The sequence below is a fragment of the Oreochromis aureus genome, linkage group 2 (genome assembly GCF_013358895.1).
Source record: "Oreochromis aureus strain Israel breed Guangdong linkage group 2, ZZ_aureus, whole genome shotgun sequence".
Classification (NCBI taxonomy): Eukaryota; Metazoa; Chordata; class Actinopteri; order Cichliformes; family Cichlidae; genus Oreochromis; species Oreochromis aureus.
In genome coordinates this window covers 25,508,050-25,532,196 of record NC_052943.1, presented here as the reverse complement: position 1 = coordinate 25,532,196, position 24,147 = coordinate 25,508,050, and the positions used below count along the sequence as shown (strand labels likewise).

The 24,147-nt window shown below is 41.1% G+C and overlaps 1 protein-coding gene across 1 annotated transcript in view; it reads right to left on the bottom strand.

Annotated features, from left to right (window-relative positions):
* Positions 1–24,147, bottom strand: part of LOC116311470 (protocadherin Fat 4) — a 100,185-nt gene that overhangs the window by 23,955 nt on the left and 52,083 nt on the right. Inside the window, exons 3-8 of the mRNA XM_031728594.2 lie at positions 20,186–20,447; positions 19,206–19,556; positions 15,776–16,698; positions 13,745–13,919; positions 2,043–2,223; positions 13–263 (exon numbers count right to left, since the gene is read on the bottom strand). Of these exons, the coding sequence (XP_031584454.1) occupies positions 13–263; positions 2,043–2,223; positions 13,745–13,919; positions 15,776–16,698; positions 19,206–19,556; positions 20,186–20,447 (2,143 nt within the window). The remainder of the gene's footprint in view (positions 1–12; positions 264–2,042; positions 2,224–13,744; positions 13,920–15,775; positions 16,699–19,205; positions 19,557–20,185; positions 20,448–24,147) is intronic.

Genomic DNA, 24,147 nt, shown 5'->3' with positions numbered 1-24,147 from the left:
GCATGTGCTCACCTGCTGCAGTAGAGGCGGGGATGTGGGTGACATAGGGGTGGTGGTGGAAACGTGGGGGGTTGTCATTAATGTCGGCCACTGTCACGGACACAGTAGCGGAGCTGGACAAGCCCTCAGGCTGGCCTCCATCTGTTGCCACTACCAGCAGCTGGTAATTGGCCCTGTCTTCTCGGTCCAGCAGGGAGCTGGTGATAATCTGTCCTGTAGCTGGGTTGATGGAGAACTGACCGTGTCCTCCGGTCAGGCTGTAGCTGTAGGATAAACACAGAAGGACATGTTTTAGTGAAACCTTTGAGATAAAAAAAAACAACCCACAAACAAAGTCTGCATACCAATTTGATGATGATAATGATGCTGTATCAGGAATTTTTGCAGTCATCTCTAATACAAATCAATATTATTCATTTTGTGTTATTGAATATCTTTTATTATTCTTTATTGAAACAGCAATTTTGAATTCATCCACACATAATTTCCTGGGGATTACTAAAGTATTCTGATTCTGACATCAAATACTACATGACTTGATACAGTCTGTATAGACTGTAGTTATATAGTCTGCTACTCTGCACTGACTGAAGCACCTTGTTCAGTGCCACAAAGTTGCCTATAGAGGGCACTGTTTCAAGGTTCACATTAGCACAGTGAGGGGGGAATATGGTCAGAGATGGTCCCCACACTACACTGCAGTCACATCAAATCAGTGACATATTTAACTAAAGTGTCCATTTGCTTTAATGCTCTGTGGGGTCTAGGCTGCATTCTCCAGAATCATGCATTTGGTTTATCTTCCTCGTTGTTATATTTGTTATTGTGGAACACTGTAATCCAAAAATGACAAGAATTTTAATAGTTATAAAAATACATGGTATAGAAAGCAAACAAAACATACATAACATCAGGTCAAGACTCAGGGGGCTAAAATCTTTTGCTTTCAAACAAATATCAGTTTTCACCCTGTATCTCCCGAGTCTCCGGCAGGACCCAGACATAAATGTAAACTGACACATACATGTACACACCAGTGCATATTTTGAAAAGGTTTCTTGAAAAAACATCCCCCTCCAGAGATGGAATGACAAATTGCAGAACAACGTGTGAATGCAGTGCGGGTGTAAAGCTTATTTGGACATTGAAAACAATGTAAACTGTCCACAGATGCTTGTGGTCAGAACATAGTCCAGAGACAAGTCCAAGCTCGGGACTTACATTTAACGGGCTGTGAAAATCAAAACTAATAACTATTTGTAACCAGTTCTGGGCCCCGAACCCCTGATGGGTACATCTCGTTCTGTCATAGACAATTAACATCCTCATTACTATGTTTTGGGAAACTGGAGCACGCTGCGGTACCCCCCAATGTGTACCCAGTGGGGCTGCCGAAGAAAGAGAGGGGGCTGGACTTGAGTCAGTGTCCGGCCTGAGAGAGACTGGCCAGAAACTCTTACAAGCTTCCCCATGGAGGGGCTTGTGAGTGTGAAAAAGCTTGAAAATCGCAACCCAAAACAATGACTTTGGGTTTTGACTATGACGCTACACTCCGTGACTAAATTTCTATCATCCATTGCAACATTGGTCTGGAATTTTACAGAGTTGGAAGTGAGGTAAAGAGTTTTACTGTACGGCCCCAAAAGGGTATTTTCACATCAGGGTATGAAATCAGAGCATGAAATCAAACTGAAGCTGGCCTGACTGTGGAACTCAGTAGTTGCTGGGACCTTATAGAGTGACATCTTATAAGAAGTGGCTTCACTGACATATGGACACTAATGTTTTTCTTTTTCTCTATTTGATATTTCATGTTCTTTAGAAAAAGAGCTTTGGAAAAACTCTGATTTTCCAAGTCAGCTCAGGAACTTGCAAACTTCAGCTATCTGAATATGTTTGAGTGGTTTCATTTTATAAATCCTGTTCAAAAGAGCCATTTCCCACTTTGAATGATCAGAATATCTACAGCACACCAGGGGTCCCACTGACTGCAATAAGTTGGAGTCTGGTTGGAATAAACAACTGAAAATGAAAAAGAATACCTTATAACACCATTAACTCCCACATCTGCATCAGAGCTGTTGACCAAAAGCACATCTGTCCCAGTTGGGGCATCCTCCATGATGGTGGTGTGAAAGATAGAAGAAGTGAAAACGGGGACGTTATCGTTAACGTCATCCACCATAACTGTTACCGTCCCTGTCCCACTCAGTGATGGAGTGCCTGGAGGTGGAAGAAAGGAAAAAAAGCAACATGACTGACAGTAGCAGTTTACTTCTCCTTGAGTGAACACCTTAAAGAGAAGTGAAGGAGAAACTGACTCACTTGTTGGGACAGAAACAGCTCATTAACCTTTCAGCTCGCCCGACAAACTGAATATGGAGATTATTCCAAATGACACAATTACAAACTCTGTTTTTGTGGAGACACATGTGAGTGCCATTAAGTCCCCTTCTGACTTTAGACACATGATTTATTGTACATGACTTGTCATTTGCAGCAAGATTCACATTGAAGCAATTCATATTCCTGCAAAGACTCGACCACACTGTTCCTGCTGCATTTAATTCAAGAAAATGTCTTTAGTCGTGGGTATGCACTTTCCACGGGTTGTACTGTCACATCAACGCACATCAGCGAAAAACACATCAAAGGGGCTCAATGTCTCTGAAACCAAATCTTTCAGGCGTCCTTCCTGGGGTCTTGGACGCTCACCGATTTAATCTCCACAGAGAGGTATCTATTTTAAGGTGCGCGGCACTGTGAGAGATATTCGAGCGAGAAGAAGTGCTATTTTCAGCAAAAATCCGACCGTTTTTTTCTCCCAGAGCAGGTGACGAAACACGGTTTGCTGCGACCCGGGGGGGTGGATTTAAATCAATAGCAGATGAAAACGAGCCGCAATGCAGAAAAACCTGAACAGAAAAAAGACATTTAAGCATCTGCATTGCTTGAGCTGCCCTTTATAATCCATCCCTAAAAGGCACAGCAAACTGCCTAATCTATATTCCAAACATAAGCGCGAGTTTTCAGGCTTGTTAGTGAAAGTCACAATATGGGATCTGGAGACATCCTTAAAAGCTTGATGCTATTTTGAGTTCTGAATGATTTCCATATGGTTTACAGTATGAATAATACAAGGACAGAGAGCACCTGAGGACTGAAAAAAGCTGAGATGTGAAAGCTGTAGGAGCTATTTTTCCCACCTCTTACATGTAGTTGTTCCCTCCTGCAGCTCTCTTCAGGAATCTGTGTGAATATGTCAACTATAATACAACCAAATAAAAACATACACGATCCCGATCTTGTGTCTCATCTCCCTGTGTACTCAGCTGCTCAAAACATCAGATGCTTGAACTTGTGTACCGTGGAGGCCTGGATTAATAAGAGATAATAAAAAACATTTGGATGGTGGCCACCAAGATTCTCTCAGAAAGAAAGCTAGAGGGATTCTATGGCTTTATTGCGTAGCCAGCATGGATTAGTTATAAATATGAGGAAATCAGGCCAACATGCTGTTATATTTTGCACCAGTTCTTCTCATTTGGAAGTCAGATGAAACATCTTTGCTGCTGCAGTCTCCCGAGATTATACACGAGTGCTGTTGACACAATGATGTTTTTCAGTCATATTTATATGCCACTAAAAGGTTGTGTCAGAGGTTTATTCCTGTTAAAAGGGAGTTTTTCCCTTCCCACTGTCACCAAAGCGATTGCTCACAGGGTGTCATCTGATTGTTGGGGTTTCTCTGTTTTCTCTGTATTATTGTGGGTTTTTTAGTTTACAATATGAAGAGCCTTGAGGCAATTGTTGTTGTGATTTCATGCTATATAAATAAAACTGAATATCAACTGTTACTACCTTATCAGTATGAAAAGCAATATAGTTTAGAGCCCTGTACGTTACATGCAAATCGGAGCTCCCTGCAAACTATGCTCAAACTACTTAAGAGTGTGTGTGTGTGTTTGTGTGTGTGAGCACAAAAAAAAATCCTCCACAGGCTCTACAGCTGCTGGGGAATTGCTGACACTGAGTTCTGGGTCCTTGCGGGCAGAGAGCACAAAAGAGATCTTTCCCTGTGAACATCAACAAATTTGAACATTACTGTGGGGCTTGGATACCGCAGCCACTTCTTTCAGGAGGGTTGGGGATTCCTCAAAAAACGAGATTTGTGATAGTTTACCGTAACATCACTTCACTGCCTGGCTTTATGATAATAAACAGACATTTGGCCTCAGGCTTGTAATGCACCCAGGTTTTCTGGTCAGAACAGAAGTGGCTGACATTGGCATTCAGAATAAACAGAGCTGAATTCCAGAAGCAAAATAAATGACACAAAAAGAGGTGACAGTAAACACATTTCATCCCAAAAGAGACCCAGAAACCATACAACACTAATCTTTAGTGACTCATTACCAAAGCGAATCACTGAAGAGTCCTCTGCTGTTCTAGCTATACTGACTCCCGTGTTTATACCCATACATAGGCAATGTTGAATTTAGTATTTCCACCTTTACAAATATTTGTGATTATGAGAAATCCGCTTATAAACAACATTCTCTGCAGCTAGTTACACGGGACATCTGACCACAAATTTGGTGCCAAATACAAAGAATTAACAGCAGGGGAAACATAATCTGAGCATAAAATGTAAACCAATCCCCTCTATATAGCTTCATCGCAGTCCTATTATGTAATAACCACAACATGTGTCAGCAAGATTATTTAATTAACATCATGCTTTACTGTGGCTTTCTAATCCACCTATACTTGGACCCGAGGTATCGTCTGTCTCAGCACGTTTCATTTGACACGAATCATCATTCAGGAGGTTGTCATGGCAATAGATTAGAGCAGCTTTCGCTCCTCCTCAGGTGATCCTCTTAATTGAGGAGCGATCCAAGTCAGCAAGGCGTCTGTATCACTTTAAATTAACCAGCATGGAGCCGCAGGTGGTAAGTAAAGTGTGTTTGACAGTCAGCAACTCGCTAAGACTGCTGTTGATCAAAGATGTTCTGTACAGGCTGGAGCTGCTGATGGCTGATAAGAGGCTCTGAGAGCTAAGTGGCTTTGTCTACCAAAGCCATTAGCTCACACCAAGAGACTTGAGTCAATGCAGGAATGATTTGTTTTTGAATATCAAGTGCGCTGCAGTATTTTTCTGAACTTAACTGATACCGACCGAGCGCAGCAGTCGCATTTTAATAGCATTGTTCCCCTCACTAAGAGAGGAAGCCAGCCAAGCTAAAACGCTAGCGCCGACTGTGTGCATCTATGTGTATGTGGAGCACACCGCCCTCCTTTTAGGCATTTCATTTTTGCACAGGATGTGATGTCACAACCTGTTTACTGCCTGTGGACGGTCAGCCTTCTCTGTTGGGACCTTCAAAGACTGTCACCCAACACATCAGGGACTCTGGGGCACAGGACACTGTTACACCAGCTAATCCTTAGCAAGCACAGAACAGAGACACCCCACCCCCCTTAATAAAGACCTAAACTACACTTGTGGGCTCTCAAAGCCCTCTGACGCTCCTCTGTGCAAACCTGAACCTGCGTTGACCCCGCAGATGATAGGCATGGGCTCAAATCGAGGATTTTTCACATCTTTCTTGGTGTATCGCTTCTCACAGCATCATGCAACTCCGTGCAGTTTCTGGACGTGCCTTCTTAGCCTCATGGGGCTAACTGATATCACATAACCCCCTGGCAGCTGTTACCCCCTCCAAGCCTCCTGTTCGATGTGTAAATATTTCAGATCTATCTTGTTACATTGCGTGGGACGACAGATTTAGTAAAGGAACACTATATCTTGGCAGGTATGCAAATGTATGTAGATGACAGTTGTTTCAAATAGTTATGGCTGGTGTGAGACATTGTTGAGATTCATATGACGGCAGACTAAATAACAGGGTCAGCGCTGCAGCCGAGTAAGTCATCATCTGTTTCCGATTCTTAAATTTCCTCTGCATCCTGTACCTGTAATAGTAAGAAATCAATCCCAGAGCATTTTTTTTTAAACGTACAAAATAATCTCCGTCCAGTTCTTCTTTCTGTGGAGGGAGTGACTCAACAGGAGAGGAATGCTCTCCAAGAGTGCTGAGAAATGCCAGCATCTCCTCCAAACAGTCTTCGCTGGAATCTGGCAAAGCACAGGGAAGAGTGTCAGGGTCAATGATTTAGATTACTGCAGACAAGGCGGGTGTCACCTCGTGCACGGTAGGGATATGGCGAGGAAATTTGCCTGGATCTGGCAGAGCACAATTTGGCCCACCGCTGGACGACAAATGACATCATTTTACCATGGAAAGAGAACTGGTGGAAACTTGCAGCGGGAAGTCAGCTGCCTACCAGTGGCAGCCATGCACTGTGGTTAGACAAATATTTTTTCCATTGGCAAGTCCTGTCCCCAGACCCTTTCTTTTATGTGAGCAGTAGTTCTTAAGGTAAATTTTAAACTTTTATAGGGCTGCATTAACCACAGACATTAAAGACATTGTAAAGGTAATCTAATGCTATTAGCCTCCATGAAACAAAAACTATCCAAGACAATATTCAACAACATATGTACCAGCATATTTAGCATATTCAAGTTGATATTAGGAAAACGTGATCAGTTTTGTTTGCATTCATAGCACCAGTATGCCTTAAGAGCCATAAGACAGATAAGGTAATCAAGGCACTACCTTACCTCTTGCCGATGTTTGTGCCATGAGTGTAATCCTATTTCAGGGGTTAATCTCAAGTCATTTAGGAAAGCAAACCCACCCCCCCCCACCCGACACTACACTCCTGGTGAGTACAACCTCGCATTATTACGCACTGTCTCATTAAAATCTCATTCAAATGTCAAAGAAAATTGCTTTGAAAGCTACTGCCACTGACGGCTTACTATTATTTATTGTTGCACAGAAGGAATCGAGGTTTGGGCCGAGAGGAGTGTGCTGCCTCAATCAGTAAAGAAAATAGTGAACTCTCTGGCACCATGTTTCCATGAGGTGCTTTTGTACCAGAGCCACAAAGTTCTGATGTGATAACTCTGCCTTCTGTTCAAGGGTTTTCTCCAATGCAAGACATCAGACCGATGGTATTCAGATAAAAGGTTTTCATCCCGTGAGCAGCCATTACACTACAGGATAAAGGAAAAAGACACTGGCGTCAGTGCACACAAAGCAACTCAAGCCGTCGGGGGGGCGCTCAAAGTGCTCGGGCCACATGAGGATTCCACCCTGCTTTAATTGAATCTAGATGCACCATTACCATTTAATTAAACGCAGCGCATTCCCTTCAGATCTAGGAATGACACAGTTGGAGCAGTGACAACTAAAACAGAGTCCTCTGTTTGATATTTCACAATAATCCTAAAAGAACTTAAAGTGTTTGTTAAACTGGCAATGGGACTGACACATAAACCTTCCCACTAATATTTCACTGCTGCATCTGAGATCACATCTAAGAGCTTTCTTTCAGTTCGAATCACAACTGGGGGAAACTGGAAAAGCCCAGAATTACCCCAAGGAAGAAGTGTCCAAAATAACAAGCTTTCTGACTAAAGTAGACCAACTGACCATCTGCTGTAGCCTCCTCCATCGAAGAGATCCACAGACAGTTTTCCCCGTAAACCTCTCAAGTCAGAAAGCATTGTCTAGCAAAAACATATGGCAGGGTCTAAGCACCTTATTAGTGTACATTACCGCTGGACAAATCACATTAACCTTTAAGAAGGTGCTGTGGCCATACTTTCTGAACTAGAGGGGGTACAAATACACGTGTTAATGATGATTAAGCTACGTGTTTTCTGACCGCTGCAGCTGCTATGAGGGTGCACGGTGCTGTGAGAGCCTCACGGGGGGTTTTTAAGGAGACAGCAGCGCTCACCTCCTGGGAAAGGCTGCGAGTCACCCCGAGTTGCTCAGCTTAAGCCGTGCTAAGAAGAAGGTTTGAGTGTCTGTGCTGGCACAAGAGATAATCTCTTCTTTAATATATGACTGCCTGATGTTTTATCGAAAAAAGAAATGAGGAAGGACAAAGCTGGGATGTCCAAACAGCCAGGTTCATTAAAGTGGGAAGTTGAGGACAGGTTGACTTTGGGAAGACGAATGAATGTGTAAATTTATGAGACAGCCCATCTGTAGCCTGAAGCTTAAGGCTAAACGGTTAATTACGGTTTATGGACTGCGGCTAGATTGTGCTCTTAAGGGACAGCGTAAATAAAACACATCATTACTCAGGGGGGGTGAGAATTGGCTGCCAACAAGCCAAAATTGACATTTTTCTGCCTCTGAGAACCTGTTGCTTTGCGACAAAGCTTCTTTTAATGCAACCCTGTCCGGCACCCATGAAAGACCTCATGGAGCCGAGAGCAGGGTGCAAGCTGTCCCACTGCACAGTTTGCCAAACATAACAGAGTAAACAGAGGTTTTCTCACAGTTAACAAGCAACAGAGTGAAAGGGATATCTCAGCAGAACACTCAAAGCTGCTACCCAGCATAAAGGGAGATAGAATATTCCTAATAATATGGCAATGTCAGTGGCATCCATCAAATTAAACCTAGAATTTTATACAGCTCCCCGGTTATTTATGGAGTGCTGCGTCTGAATGCTTTTGCATAATTTCTTCCACATATGTTACAGATACGGGTTGGCGGTTTGCAAGCATGCAAAAAAAAACAAAAAACCCTATCGACAGACACAGAGCGGAGCTTTTTTTTTTCATAGTTTAGGGCCCGTGGTGAAATTTAATGAAGTGATTTGCCTTTTGTGTTTTTATTACTGTGGTGCTTTTATTTGCTGTGTTGAAGAATATTTGGAAATCCCAATCTAGCACTGGGTCTGTGCACCATTCAGTGACTGCTTTCCATTTTATGGTGACACAGCAATACCAGCAGATCATAACATAGTGTGAGAGGTGGAAAACTTATACTGCCAGAATAACTTGCTCATAACACAACTCTATAATGTTCATACATGGGCCACATAAAGCTGAAATATGACTTTGGAAAAGTGTTTAAGAGCGAAAGCATACACTTATATTCACATACATATTACACAGATTTTCAGTAAGCAAAAAAAAAAAAAGTATGTTAGCAATGGTCACATATAGTTCTGATGGGTTTATTTTTGTGAGAAAGCGATGTGGTAGCCAGGCTCCTCAGTGAATAAACATCATTAAAAAGTGGATCTTGCCAGGCCGAAGCACCAATCATTCAGCCCACACCACCTTTTTAATACACGCCTTCTCCCTCCTCCACAATTTACCAAAGCTATTTACACAAACATTCAGATCCAGCAACTGTTAGTGTGTACCAGAGAGTGGAAAAGAGAAAACAGGCGATAGGAAAAAACTCTGCAAGACCACATTGTTACTGCAGAGTTTTTTAAGAGCTGATCCAGAATGTTACTGCTCTGTTAAAGTTCATTTGAGGAACCTGATATTTTATTTGGCCAAGTCCTTTGTTGCCACTAGACTGCAGACTGGGTGAAACCATCAGAAATGGACCCTATTAAAGATTTTTTACGGCAAGTGTTGGACAGTGATCTAGCGATGTCTAGGCCACGTTTTAACGCCACGTTATCAGTGTACGCGCAGGACTTTGTTTGCTCCGTCCATGTTTGCCTAATATGACAAAGACCGATGGATATATGCTGGCATTAAATTTTCTTTGTTGTTTTTGCTCAAAACCTGACGACAGGCTGGAGATTGACAGATCATTATTCAACCAAACAAGTCCAGGGGAAAGAAAACTCAAGAATACTGAAGGGTTTACACGCCAGATTCATGGGAGCCATTTGAGAGCATAAAGGATCCTGCTTTTAAATAGGCATGGTCATTAAAATTCTTTATCTGCTAAGCGGTCGTTTAGCCCCCCAAAACTCTCCCCTCACCCACCAGCCAAAAGACCATATACAAACAGCGCGGCACTATGGAGCGATGTGCTGGAGGGATGTGAAAGACATGGGATTTCTATGCGCTCGTATCCGCCATAATAGGCATGGGCCAAGGGATTTACTGTGCCTTCTCTTTAATAAATGTGGTCAAATGCTCTGCATGTCAATGCGCCCCGAGGATGCTCTCACCACCACACGCAGACTTGCACAAACTCGAAGGCAACACAAAAATGCACAAAAAAATATGAACATATGTATGAACAAATAATCAATGCATGTCTACTAATCTGCAGATACAAGCATAAGCACGCAATCAGTTAATCTCTAATGTAAATGTTCCAATCAAATTAGGTCAGTTTTTATAACTTTTATTAGTTTAAAGGGTTTCCAAAAACATTGACAAAGAGGAAGTTAAAGTGGGAGAACCTACTTTTACAAAGATCCAAGAGATTAACAAACCAAGGCAGACACACCCTTAGCAAGAAACTCCTTTATGAAAAAAGAAGCTTCTGGCTATATTACTGTTTCAAAAATTCATGGATTCAGGAAAAACAAAATAAAAAAATACATTCTATCAATCAAAAGCATTAGGGTTAACTTTAAAGCTGATCAGATACAAAAACCTCAAACCCGACAAACTGCCGTGTGCATGAAAATATGTTCTCCACAACCACAGATGCCTACTTAAAGCCATAACAGCAACATTGTTTTGCAAAAGCATTTGCGACTCTGTGGGAGATCTCACTGTTGTACATTCTTCCGAGCAGGCAAAACTTGTACATTACTAAGCAGTGGCTTGAAAATCTGACTTGCCTGCAGCTGATCCCAGATGTTGGCTGAGTAAAAACAACAGTCCGGGTCTGCGTACTCCAAACCCCAAATATCTTCATGTATCTGCACAACTAGTAAACTCAAAAATGCAGAAACAAAACAAATTCCCATAAACAAGGAAGGGAGACTTAAAAAAAAGAAGAAGAAATATTCTGTGTCAGATTTCCTCTCTACATGATGCCTTGTAAAACACCTTTATGCAGCTTGTATGGATGCCACAAGTTGTGGGGGCTGAGCACAGACTTTCAAATAATTGCAGAAGTTTACCAAATTGTGTTCTTCTCACGAGCCAGAACACATTATGAGAAGCACCCAGTGGGCGCCTTTGTTTCCAACCATTTCATGAAAGATTTCGCCGTTAGCACAACAGAGGGAGAATACAGGAGTTCTCTTAATGAGTTTACCTTCACTACAAAAACAAACCAAAAGAAAAAAAGCACCCAAAATGACACATGACAAGGGACCACTAAAGCAAAAATGCACAGGGACACAGCTCTACACATCAGTGTGGAAAAAGACTAGGATCTATTTATAGAATGTATAAAGAAAAAAGCTGAGTTAGAAAGAAAGAAGAAGTTAGTGATGTAGCACTTTCTCTTTGTCATAATCAAGTTTTTAGGGCACAATGGCTGCAGGGAGACTTTCCCTTGGATTTTACATAACAACCATGACAACAGTTTTTCAGCAAACAGACAGACGAGACGTTTTCTGAAAGAATAGGACGCCTTTGCGTAAGAAATCCTCCGGATTTATTTTTCTCTATGTTCTTTATGTTACGACAGACAAAAGCGGGCTTTAAAAAGTAAAGATGAATGCGTGCGGTGGCAAATGGGTCACGTTAGACGGCAGACTTGGAGACATGTCTGCCCCATCCACCTTCAAACATTTCCTGACAGATAGCGCCTGGGAGAAACATTTCCCTCCACTGACTCAGCTGAGGCCTCAAAAATGTGAGAAAATGCTGCTGGGTAATTTGGACTGTACTATGATTATGGTGTTTTTGATATTTAGATATTCTACCCCAAATCCCTCTTTCTGCCTCGGCATTATACTGAGACGTCCTGTCAAAATATTTTGGAATTGTTGTCAGGGCTCTAAATATGGACGCAGCGTGAAGGGTACAAAACGAGATCAAATCTTAATTAGCATGTTCGCTTTGTTGGGCAACTTTGTCCATGTGGCACAGATCTCACAACGGCTTACTTTGACAAAACAAAACAAAAAAACCCATGTTTGAGCAGGGACTTGATTTTACTTGATTTATAGACACTTTTATAATGAATATTCTAATATTCCAATGATTAAATGATGAGGTAATGAATATACCGCCTAAGTGTTTTTCAAAACAAGATACTCCACGCAACACCGGGCCAATTCTCACCAAAGTCTCAGCATAAAGTCAAAAATACACAGCATTATGAACCGTCACATGGTCAATCCAGGAATGAAACGGAACCACCCTGAGACCATGACGGCCGCACCAGAGGAGCTCAGGGAAACATATATTTAACTGGGATACCATGTGATTTGGCTGCAACGGGGATATGCATGTACTCCTTTAACTGCACATTAACTGGCCTCTATGCAATAACAAGTTAACCTTTTATCTGGCTATAACAAGCTCTACCGCCGTATCCAAATAAACAGAGGATGCTATTCAATTGAACCCGCTGAAAAGACTTCTGTGGAATAGGTCAAAAAAAAAAAAAAACACCCACTAGTTTGCAAGCTAAAAACTCCAGATTGTTTGGGTTATTGTGCCACACAAAAAGACCTCGGAGCAGACTATGAAATCAAAATGCTGTTTGTTGACATTGCTGTTAGTTCATGACAATATTCTTTTTCAGCTGTTTTGCAGGCTGATTACAAAATATTGCCTGCGCTTTGCTTAAATTCAACAATGTCCATATAGGGACATATGCAATGCTTAGTGCTCACTAGATAAACCAGATCATGGATGATAACTTGAACACGTTACACGTGGAATGAGTTCAGACGTAAACAATTGATTCTGGAATACTGAAACATAAGGCGGCTGAGCCTGCATAAAATAATCTTTTGCTTAAAAAGCGCCAAACATTTCAAGACGCTATCGGCTGCCTTCGCAGCTCGAAACCTTTAATGCAGTCATACCCAGTGTTGCCAACTCCTCAGTAAGGAAAATCGCTATTGGTTGTCCTAAAAGTCGCTAGAAGTCGCTAAATGACGTCATCACCTAATTTGCATAATTGGTCACGCTAATATAATTGTAACCTATGTTGTTGGAGAGAGAAATAAGATAAGATAAGATAAGATAAGATAACCTTTATTAGTCCCACACGTGGGAAATTTGTTTTGTCACAGCAGGAAGTGGACAGTGCAAAGTTATGAAGAAAAAATTAGAATAAAAATAAAATAAGAATAAATACAGTACACAACTGTACAGAATAGAATAAAATAAAATACTATATACAGTAGAATAAAATAGAATAAAATATACAATAAGATAAAAATAGAATACAAATGCTATATACAACTGAGTAAAAATACAACGATGCCAGAAAAGATTATTGCACATTAGTGTTATTGCACATGTGTGGATGTGTGTGTTTGATCAGTTAAAGTCTTTGTTGTGGAGTCTGACAGCAGTGGGGAGGAAAGACCTGCGAAATCTCTCCGTCCCACACCGTGGGTGCTGCAGTGGAAGTGGAAGTGGAAAAGACATAAAGTGAGTAAAAAACGTCCTAAATGCATTTAGAATTTATTTAGAACTACAAATTAAATTTCTTTTAGCAATTATTGTTTTTTTTTTATGTCACAATTTCAACCCTGCTCCTTTAACCTTGTGATCCACAAAACAGCATAAGAGTAAAAGAGTAAAAGAAGAACTGACTGCGTTACAGCACCCGCTGCTTGTTGAGAGTAAAAGCGATACGTGCTTTCACGTCTTTTTTTAGCGACTTTTTATAGAAAAAAAGTCGCTAGGGGGTCTGAAAACTCGCTAAATATAGCGACAAGGTCGCTAAGTTGGCAACACTGGTCATACCTGAGTCGGTGGCTGTGATCAGAAGGATGTATTTCTCTTGCACTTCCCGGTCAAGCGTCTCGGTCAGGCTGAGCTGACCGCTGGAGGACAGGGTGAACGCGCCTTCATCATTCCCGCCGCTGAGCATGTAGCTTAGCTGACCGTTTGCACCTTGGTCATCGTCTCTGGCAATAACCTGGAAATCATGAAAAAATGTTTATTTACAATAAACAGAAAAAAATGTAGAAAAAATAATACAAAAAGCAAAAGGTGAAAAGTGCAAAATGGATCATTTTAAAGTAATTTAAGTTTGCGTTAGTTTTTTATACAAATTCCAGCCAATTACGCGGAGAAATTGCATGATGCTTTAGACAGATTAGTCAGTATATGGCAGTCAGTGAATTTAAAATAAGTCTGTAATTGCATTTGGATCAGTAAACTTACTCTATAAGTAACGATACAACACACACAGAGCCTCATTAGTCAGTATTTTGAACTAAACTTTACTGATAATACTCTTTTACTTTAGTAAACACACTTTTTAAAATTTGTAACATTTTTATTTTAATGTGATATTCCTTCTTTTATGTAAGAAAAGATTGTAATTATTGTTAATTTTTTATTATGTGTTCATTATGTGTTTTATTATGTGTTAACTTTTCAATTTTGCAGCTTTATAAGACGAGTTAATTTTAACCACATAATTAAATCTATTAAATAGCTTCTTATTCCAGGCTTTGGGCACATTATCAGAATGCAAATGAAAGAAAAATACAACGGTAAAATATAAATACTTAAAGTAAAACAGTGTCCGTTTTAAAAGAAGATACAACACCTTCTTCTTATGAATGAAAAGCAATAAAACATGTTGACTGAGATTTATATGCAGTTAAAATAACTGAATGAGGTTGGTGATGAATAATTCCTCTCAACCTATATGACTTGTACAGGATAATGGTAAAAGTTATCTCTTTCTGTAAGTCCTGTAAAATTAGGTTAAGGTACAGGTTTTGTGTGTGTGCACTTCCATCAGTGAAGATAAAAGTTTCTTCGTCTGTATAAATAATCTTGACATTTCAGTGTGTTGAGCAAATAGACCAGTTGACAGGGTTTACAAGATCTAAGCCTTATATTCTTAAAATCAAAAATAAGCTGTTAACAAACTTAAATTTTCCCTTTTTTTAATCCCATGGAGCTTGATTTACAAAGCTGCATCACTTTAACCCTGTCTGCAAGTAACCCGGCATAACCACGGACCTCACTGAATCTCACAGTTGAGGCTTAATTACCGTCACGGTGTTCAGCGGCACCATGAAGGTAATTGCTGAGGGAAGGAAGATCATTACTTATTCACTTTGTCTAATCAGACTTTCAAAGGGAATCCACCAAGAAGAAAACCAGAGTCACACACTGTGGGCTGCTGTGGGAATTGCAGACAGACATCTATTTAATGGTTTCTAAAGTATATAACTATTTGCCAATCTTACTTTGCTGCAACTACTCACTGGTGTGCCCAGATGCATTGTGGGCTTTCCTGTGCATGTATCAGTTAGGTATAGCTAAATTATGTGGCTAAACCCACTGCGCCTGGGCCCACAACTGTATCCTCATTTCCTCACTGGGTACACGAGTGAAAGAGCAATTTGCTCTGTCACTGGAAATCTGCATTTCCAGTCCATTTTTTATGCATGGCTCATTTAGTCATCAGGGTGGTTAGAATGTTAATCGTCTTGTCATGCAATTTAGCTGAGTTTCATATTTCGCTGAAATCCTATAAAGCCCTAATTGAGCAGAACAAATGATAGTTGTATATCATTTCTTTATCATTTCACCCAAGTATTTGCTGCAGCATTTAGCAAAATAAGACCACCAAACTTAGTGGTTTAGTGCCCTAATAGCACTCACACACCTGCACTTATTAAGTTAGTTTAACTACTACGAATTTGGTTGAGGCATTAAGCTTGTTAGAACCTTTTTTCACCCTGGAAGACCTTTCTGTGAATTTCACTTAATGTCTTGGCATATGAAAATAAATAAAGCCCAAAAACTAACCTGCAGAATGTTTTTCGGTAGGTTCTCAAGGTTCTCCTGAACATTGACAGTGTAAGGAGAGAGCTCAAAAACAGGTGAGCAGTCATTAACATCCAGTAAAACAATGTTGACTGTTGCTCGGTCCACCCTGGGGCTGCTGCCACGGTCTGCAGCTTGGACCACCAATGAATAGGATGAACGTGCCTCTCGGTCCAGCTGTTTGGCCACTGAGATGACCCCCGTGACAGAATCGATCCGGAAATCAGAGTTGGTGTTTCCCCCAGAGATAGAGAAACGTATCTGTCCATTGGTGCCTTCGTCAGCATCGCTAGCAAACACCTGGATGACATCGGTCCCCGTCAAGATGTTCTCCTCGATCTCGATGTCATAGATATTCTGCGAGAAGCTCGGGGTATTGTCGTTGACGTCCAAAACCACCATAGTCACATCCATTGTCGAAGAGAGAGGCGGTTCGCCCTTATCTGTAGCTACGACTGTGAGTGTGTAGTTGGAAAGCTCCTCTCTATCAAGTTCCCCAATCAACCGGACATCTCCGTCTATTGTACCAATGCTGAACTTGTTACCGAACGGACCTCTGAGGGAGTACTCCACGTAGCTGTTGGGCCCACTGTCAGCATCTGTGGCTTGGGTCGTGAACACAACTGTGTCCACTGGAGTGTTCTCCTGGATGTAAGTCATCTTCTGAGACGTGAAGGTTGGTGGGCAGTCATTGACATCCAGAAGAATGATCGACACTTGGGCAGTGCTGGTGAAGCGGGTAATGGGAGGTGGGGCTAGGTCATTTACTGTGACTACCAGGTTATAGAAAGACTGGGTTTCCCTGTCCAAAGACTTCTTAGTTTGGAGGACCCCATCTTTGGTGATGACAAAGTGGCCCTGGGGATCCCCAGATGCGATTTTGTAGAGGAGCTGTGCATTCTGGCCTGAAAAACATGGCAAGATGCAGGTCTTTAGAAGATAAAAACAATACCAGGAAGGTGAAAGAAACTGATCTGTTAAGCGATTTTCTGCACCAAAACAATCTGATAATTGAAAATACTTAAACACAGTCTTCCACGCAGTCACTTCTTTCATATTAAAAGACCTCACTTTACACTCTGAGATTTTAAATTGAGTTTAAATGAAATTATTTAATGTGCCCTTGAACAGAAAGGCCGGTATGTTGGAGGTCAAATACTGATAACTCTGACTGACATCCATTGTTCTAGACATAACTGTAAGATATTCTCCATGTGTTTGAATTAGGCACTTATATGTATTATCAACTTCCATTTCCAGAAATTGTGCATGTGCAACAGCTCTGTGCTTCTCTTATCATCCAAGTAGACAATCTATTCATGTAAAATGACAGATTGCTATCAGAAAAGAAATACCACTGTAACCACTTCCTCAATGGATAGTGTGGTCGTGCAGTTTTGGAAAATCCCTCTGAACTGAAATATTTATTTTAAGTGACATAACTACAATGTCTGTGAATGAATGGATAGATGCACTAAACTATCCAACCTTGAAATCTGGCCTAATCTGTACAACCGCCCTGGAAGTGGGGGTTAAAACAAGCTTAAATTGAGCATCTGTAATTCAACTCAATGGGGTATTCATGTGCCACCTTCCCACACTCTTGTGTGCATTTACAGTATACAAGTAATCTCTTATCAAAAGCTTGAGTGCTACTTCTATCTGAGTTTTGGCTACGCTGTCTAGAGCCAAAGTCTGGGGGTCAGGGGTCAGGGCTTAGGAAGCGCTAACAATGGCGGTGTTTTGTTTTGACAGTGCGGAGTGGCAGCTATATATCTGGGAGCAGGACGTGGTCAGATTATGTGGACGGTGGAGAAAGAAGCCAGACTTTGGTTGAGAACTAGGCAGCATATTTCCCAGGAATGTAGGTCACAATAACCACATTAGGCCCGGGTGAAGCGATAATTACAGCAGAGGAGAGTAGCGGTGGCCGTTCAAATACCACACGCTTCTTCACAGACACGAAACCCACCACCTGAAACGCAGAAATAACTCCGGCCGCTTAATCACATGGTGAAGATGTTGTATTTCATCAAATCAATTATGTGCGACTCAAAATAAAAACGAAAAATAAAATGTAGGCTTGAGAGCTTCTGTGTAACCAACTGTCATAACAAAGTGACAGGCCTCTATTAAATTAATCTACTAAGGCTAGCTCATATTTGATTTATACGATGAGAGTACATTACTGCTTTAAACATGCCCACTGAGCAGCGTTTTTAAATACACTGACATCACCGGAATACTTCCAGGACTTAACTTGACGACTGTGACTTTTCAAGTCAGTTAAAAATGCTCATCTTCGGACATATTTATCTTCAGCACATGTGTTCAAAATATTTAGTGGCATATCAGTTTTAAGTCATCTGAACTGTTGCATAGAGTGAAATCAGTACCACAGCTGCAGTACTTTATTTCTCATTTTGTCTGATAGGTGATGTTTAATATGAAACTAAGCTTACGAGAAATTTAAAAAAATATAATTATAAACACTATATATCAAAACATGGGACAATTCCGCATTGCTTACTTTAGAAGGGCAGATATTAAAATCAGTTGAATATTTGTTAATTGAAATGTATCACAAGTGTATTAAAACTGACTCACTCGTTTGTTTGGATAGATGTGTGGGAAAAAAAACTGAGGACATTCATCCATTTTTTTTAAACAAAAATTTGATGCCTATTTGTCATATTTAATATGCTTACACACAATGATGTGATGTGTTTATATATACACTACACTATATATACACGTATATGTAAAATTAATACTTAAATCACACCTTGATTTGACAAACGAAAGAATCTTTACTGATGTATGTTTTATAATTTTTTTCTAAGAATTGAATGACATACTAACAATCAGGGGGAAAAAAATCATCAACCCTTTGAGACCTGGATTCAAAATCACAGCCAAAGTCAAGGTTAAATATTGAAATCGCAGGTTCATCCAAGTTCTGTCATAATGTTGCTCAGTAATGTGTCCTCAGGTGCCTGTTGGATTCAGGCCTGGGGAACGTGAGGGCCAGTCACTGGGATCAATGCCTTCATCATCCTTCACCACTGCCTACATACTCTGCCCACCAGATATTATCCTGCACCAGGAGGAACCCACTGCACCAGTATGTCTGACACTGGGACTTTGTGCTACTACCTAACAAAAGTCAGGGTACTGTAGCTAGCATATGGAGGTCTGAAGTGCACCTTCACTGACCCACTACCAAACCAGTCATGCTGGACGATGTTGCTGGCAACATACTGCAATGCTCATCACAACACCTCCAGACGCATATGTGCTCATGTGAACCTGCTTAGACTGATATGCTGGTCCTGTGGTTGGATGAGCTCAAAAGTACTAGTCAGGTGCTAGTACATTACTATATCCTATGTAAATTCTTATATATACATACCATCATCAGCATCAGTGGCTCCCACAGTGATAATACTGGATCCGGGCGGCAGACTCTCAGAGACAGACGTGCTGTACGTGGCGGTGTTAAAAATAGGCGCGTTGTCATTTACATCCAACACATTGAAGTACACTCTGACTGTGCTGGCCTGCCCCCCACCATCCTGGGCCTTCGCTGTCAGAATATAGTACTGCTGAGTTTCATAGTCTAGTGGACGTGTCACGTTGAAAAATCCCGTCACGGGGTTCAGGAGAAACGTCTCGTCCTCGTCGTCTTCCTCCAGCAAGTAGGTGACCTCTCCGTTCACCCCTGAGTCAGAGTCGCTGGCCAGGATTGCTGCCACGATGGAGCCTGTGAGACACGGGTTGTAACACAGAGGCGAGAAGTTAGACTTTATGGCCCTTTAGAAAAAAACAATAACTGCAGGGGGTTAGAGAGAGGTTTATTAATACCAGTGACTCAGTTATTGCTGCGCCAGTTGCTAAAATAACTGATGATTTTTTAATGTTTTGGCCTTTTCTGCTTTGGACTAAAAGCAGTCGCTGATGTTTTCAGCTTACAGCTGAGGCTGAGCACACAGCTAATCATTAAGTGTTTTATTAGAGCTTTACATGAAACATTTCTAAATGACACCCTCATTCATCTTTGATTACCAAAATTATGCGTCTTTTTCTTGAGAGTTAAGTGGAGAAAGGAGTGAGGACGCGAGGCCAGACAACTGTCAGTACTGTAGTAAATCCTGCTTGTTGCTGATAGATTTCCATATAAATCAAATATCAGTTACTGTCACTTTGACCCATTAAACTCATGATTTCCCCCTGAAGGAAGATGCACAGGAAAAAAAAAATACTACAAAGAATTTACCCCCAATAATTTGTAACTGATGATCTTAACAGAGAAGTCCAGTCTGAAGGGCTTTTGCATGAGATCAAACATTGCTCGTCTGCCTTTGCAATCTTGAATTTTTAAAGAAATCTTACCGGGCACCATGTCTTCAGGGATATCAAATGAGTACGTTGCACGGGAGAACTTTGGCGTGTGGTCGTTCACGTCCTTGACGGTGATGTTCAACGTCATGTCAGATGACTGCTTTCCATCGTCTGCACGCACCAGGAGGGAATATTTTGAACGTCTCTCCCGGTCTAGTTTCTTGGTGGCGATGAGATCCCCGGATTCAGGGTCGATACGGAAGCTGTCATCTGCCCCACTGATGATCGTGTACGTCACAAGAGCATTGGGACCCTGAGGTTAAAAAGAATGTGATAACACCAAACAACAAGTTAGGATAGAGTCATCTATTTCACTCCAATATGATTTTTCCTTGTTTCAGGAAGTAAACCCAAACTCATTACTTTCAAGTGAGTATTTATAAAAACAGTTTGATTTGTTGTGCTGAATCACGGTTGAAATTTAAGTTCTTCAGATACAGGAGGAAGACCATCACAATTAGAGGCATCAAAGCAAATCTATCTACTAGGAAATGTCTCCAGAACAAAATATCTACTTGTCTAGCATGAATGAAACCCCTAACATGGCCTTTTCCCACAGAGACAGTACATAAAGTGGAGGCTTGTGATTTCAAAAAGGCCATGAATAAGATCACAGATCAAGATAGTGACACCAAATAAAGCACAAGTGGGAAAAAACTGAATTGAAGGGATTACATCTCACTGACCTTCACAAACAAAAAAGCTTTGAGCATGCTAACGAGAAATCCACCCATCTTATCAGGCCCTTAATGTTGTTGCTTTAGCACTAAGATTTTAGGTTAAGGGAAAATGTCTAGCAGTGTAGAGAGAAGGAACAAGTTTTCTTGGACGAAGGCAACACTGCTGAACAACACAGAGGACCCATTTATAAGCATAAATGACACGGAATAAAAGATTTTTGAAAAGCTGATAAACATAAATGGCCTTTTTTAAGATTAAAGGTCAAACTAGACAGAAAAAAATACGAAGAAACACAAGAGCTGAGTGGTGATATTCACGAGAGATTCCTCTTTGAACTTTTGGGGGGTATAGTGTTCGTCTATAAGTGCAACTAATAGATCATCTATTACATTGGACAAGTACAAGCGCCATAACACATGCGATCACTATAGCGAGAGGCTTTGGAATCAGAGACGGGGACTGAATGCACTATGTTATGTGAATGAGGCTGACGACAGAGCTTGACGTTTACATTTGTGCTGGGGACAATAGGAGATCAGACAACTGTCTCACTCTGTGTCTTCTGCCAAAAAGGCAAAAGCAACATCAAAAAGCTACTGCTGCTCAGCGAGACGAAGCGAGGGCTCCGGTTACAGTTGGTTAAGAGCTAAGCTAAAAGAGACTCTTTCAGCTATGCCTGATGTTTGTGTGATGCTTTTTGATCCCCTTGGAACAATGGAGAGGCTTGTAGAGTAGAAGTGCTGCATTAAGCTGGTTTTTATATGCGTATTGACACATTTACTGCCTAAGTGAATAAGCTGTGTTGAAATAAACTGTATGTACGCAGCGGTGCTTCATGGTAAAATCAGCTGGAGAATGATGTGTTAGTTGGCGGTTGTGGTATAAAGCTCCTCGTGGTCTCTCATTTTTTTGTTTTCTGGACATGTTTTACAGATTCAACCTTTGGCAATAAAACAGTCTTCAGATGAATATTTTTGTAAAAATAAAGAATTTCAAGTCGATCAGATCACTGTTTTGGTTTTTAACGTTTCCAAATCTATTGAACAGATAGTGAACTTGCATTTGTTAATATGAACAATATTTATTTATAACTATTTATTTCATTAACTCAGTGGTTTCAATTACAGTATTATAATGCATATAATTGCATGTGTAAGAAAATAGCTGCTCCCTTATTTCTCAAGGGGAAACCACAGGGAATGGATCTGCATGCTTAATTTGGCATAGATTTTATGCCGGATGCACTCCCTGAGGCAACCCTCCTATTTATCCGGGCTTGGGACTGGCACTAGGAATACACGAGTCCATCTCTCCTTTTGGAATCAAAGCGGATAAATGTGTTCCCCTCTACACCACAGAGCCACATCTTATTGATTGTATCCCTCAATCGATTTAAGAATTCTCGAACTTGTTATTTACTTTTTGATGTTGAAAGACATTTGAAAGGTAATCACAGTTTAAATGGTTCACTGTTAAAATGCATTTGGGATTGAACAAACTATTTATACATATAGTACATAGACAAATGCAAATGTAATGTTTTACAGTGGGATTCTTTAAAGCGATCCTGTCATTAAATCAGTGAACTCTGAAAGGTTAAAAACTTTAAGTGAATGTAGAGGAGATTTTACTGTTTGGCCATGTCTGACAGAAGAAAAACACACAAAACTATAAAATATTCTCTTCCCTTGTCTAACTTTTTTTTTTTAACTGTCTGCATTTAGGCACATTCTTTGTGCCTAAATGCAGACATTTAACACACAGAGTCAATATAATCATAAGGCTAACTTCTCTTACTTGCTCTTATCTCTTTCCCATGGCCTGTTTTTTATGATAGATAAAAACTCTGTCTTCTTGACCTCGTCTCTCATTGCATTACCAGACTTGGTCTGAGATCCAGGCCCAATAAAAAATGGGGGAGATGAGGAGGACGGAGTGAGGTTCTGCTCATCGAAGGACCCTGCTGTCATCAATCAGTGGCTCCAGATCTGGCAATCTCATTAGCCACCTGGGCCGCAGTCCGGAACCCAACACCCATGGTTTGCCAATTAATTTTCTGATAGGGTTCAAAGGCAGAGCAAGGAAGGTGGGGGAGGCCGAGATGGGGGTCCATCTAGGCTTCAGTCCAACACACACACATACCAACAAAAACTATAAACACAGGCATTTAAAAATAGCTTTATTCTCTTTTTAAACTGTTTGATTCTCCTGAACAATCCCATGTCTTTCTCTTTTCATAAAATCTTTACACGCACTCAAACACACTCACACCGACACTGTTCGCCCTCTTGACCTCCACTCAAGAGTCTGACTACTTTACGGCTCTCCAAAGACATGGAGGGTTGTTCGGAGGAAAAGAAAAAAAAAAACGAGGGCTGGCCAATTAAACAGCAGCATTCCAGGGAGCAAAGCGCACCAGGCAGGGGCAGAAGGAAACTCATTTAGTAGATGAGTGGGTTTTGGGAGCACGCAGTTCCTATGAGAAGCGAGAGGTGCGAAGCAGACAGCGCCGGTGGGGATAGCAAGCTTCCTGTATGCAACAGCACCAAGACAGCAAGCCAATCATAACATAGACTCTTGGAAAACAAGCACTGTGTTGTCACTAACAGCTACAGATAAAGAAAGTTAAGGATGACCCAACAGTCTGCGCTGCTGGTGTGTAAATCCATTCTACAAGTGTGCAAAATAGCCAGAAATCTCCTTGTTGTGGGTTTTCAGGCCTCTGGAATGCATTACTGTTCACTTGGAGCCTGTGCTTCCTTCCAGGGATCTCTCCTAAAACCCCCATTGTTGCATTTTTCTTCATTAATAAAGTTTTTTTCTTTCTTTTTTTTTTTTACCTGTGACATATTTTCCACATTAGGTCAGAATTCTAATAAAATGCTCACAGTCTCTCCAAAAGAACAAATGGCTGCATATTTCTTTTAAATGAGGTGAGAAACATTCTCAGAGAGGCCTAACTTGCATTACACAAAGAAGCAGAGTTTTATATTGATTTCCTTTCAACCCCACTGCAATCCCCCCCTCCTTTTTTGGGGTGGAAATGGGCACAGTGAAAAGCGGATGGGTAGAAACAGCATTTTAATACCCTCACACATGAATCCCACATGTAGCACTGTTAAATTGGATGGGATCATTATGATGTCTGAATTCAGCCCGTCAGCTGGCCAACAGCTTGCACTCTTGGCTACTCTGCGCTGGCTCACACATGTGGCTTTCTCAACAAGAGCTCCAATGCGTTCCGTACGCTTAGTGTCAGCGCAACTTAAGTT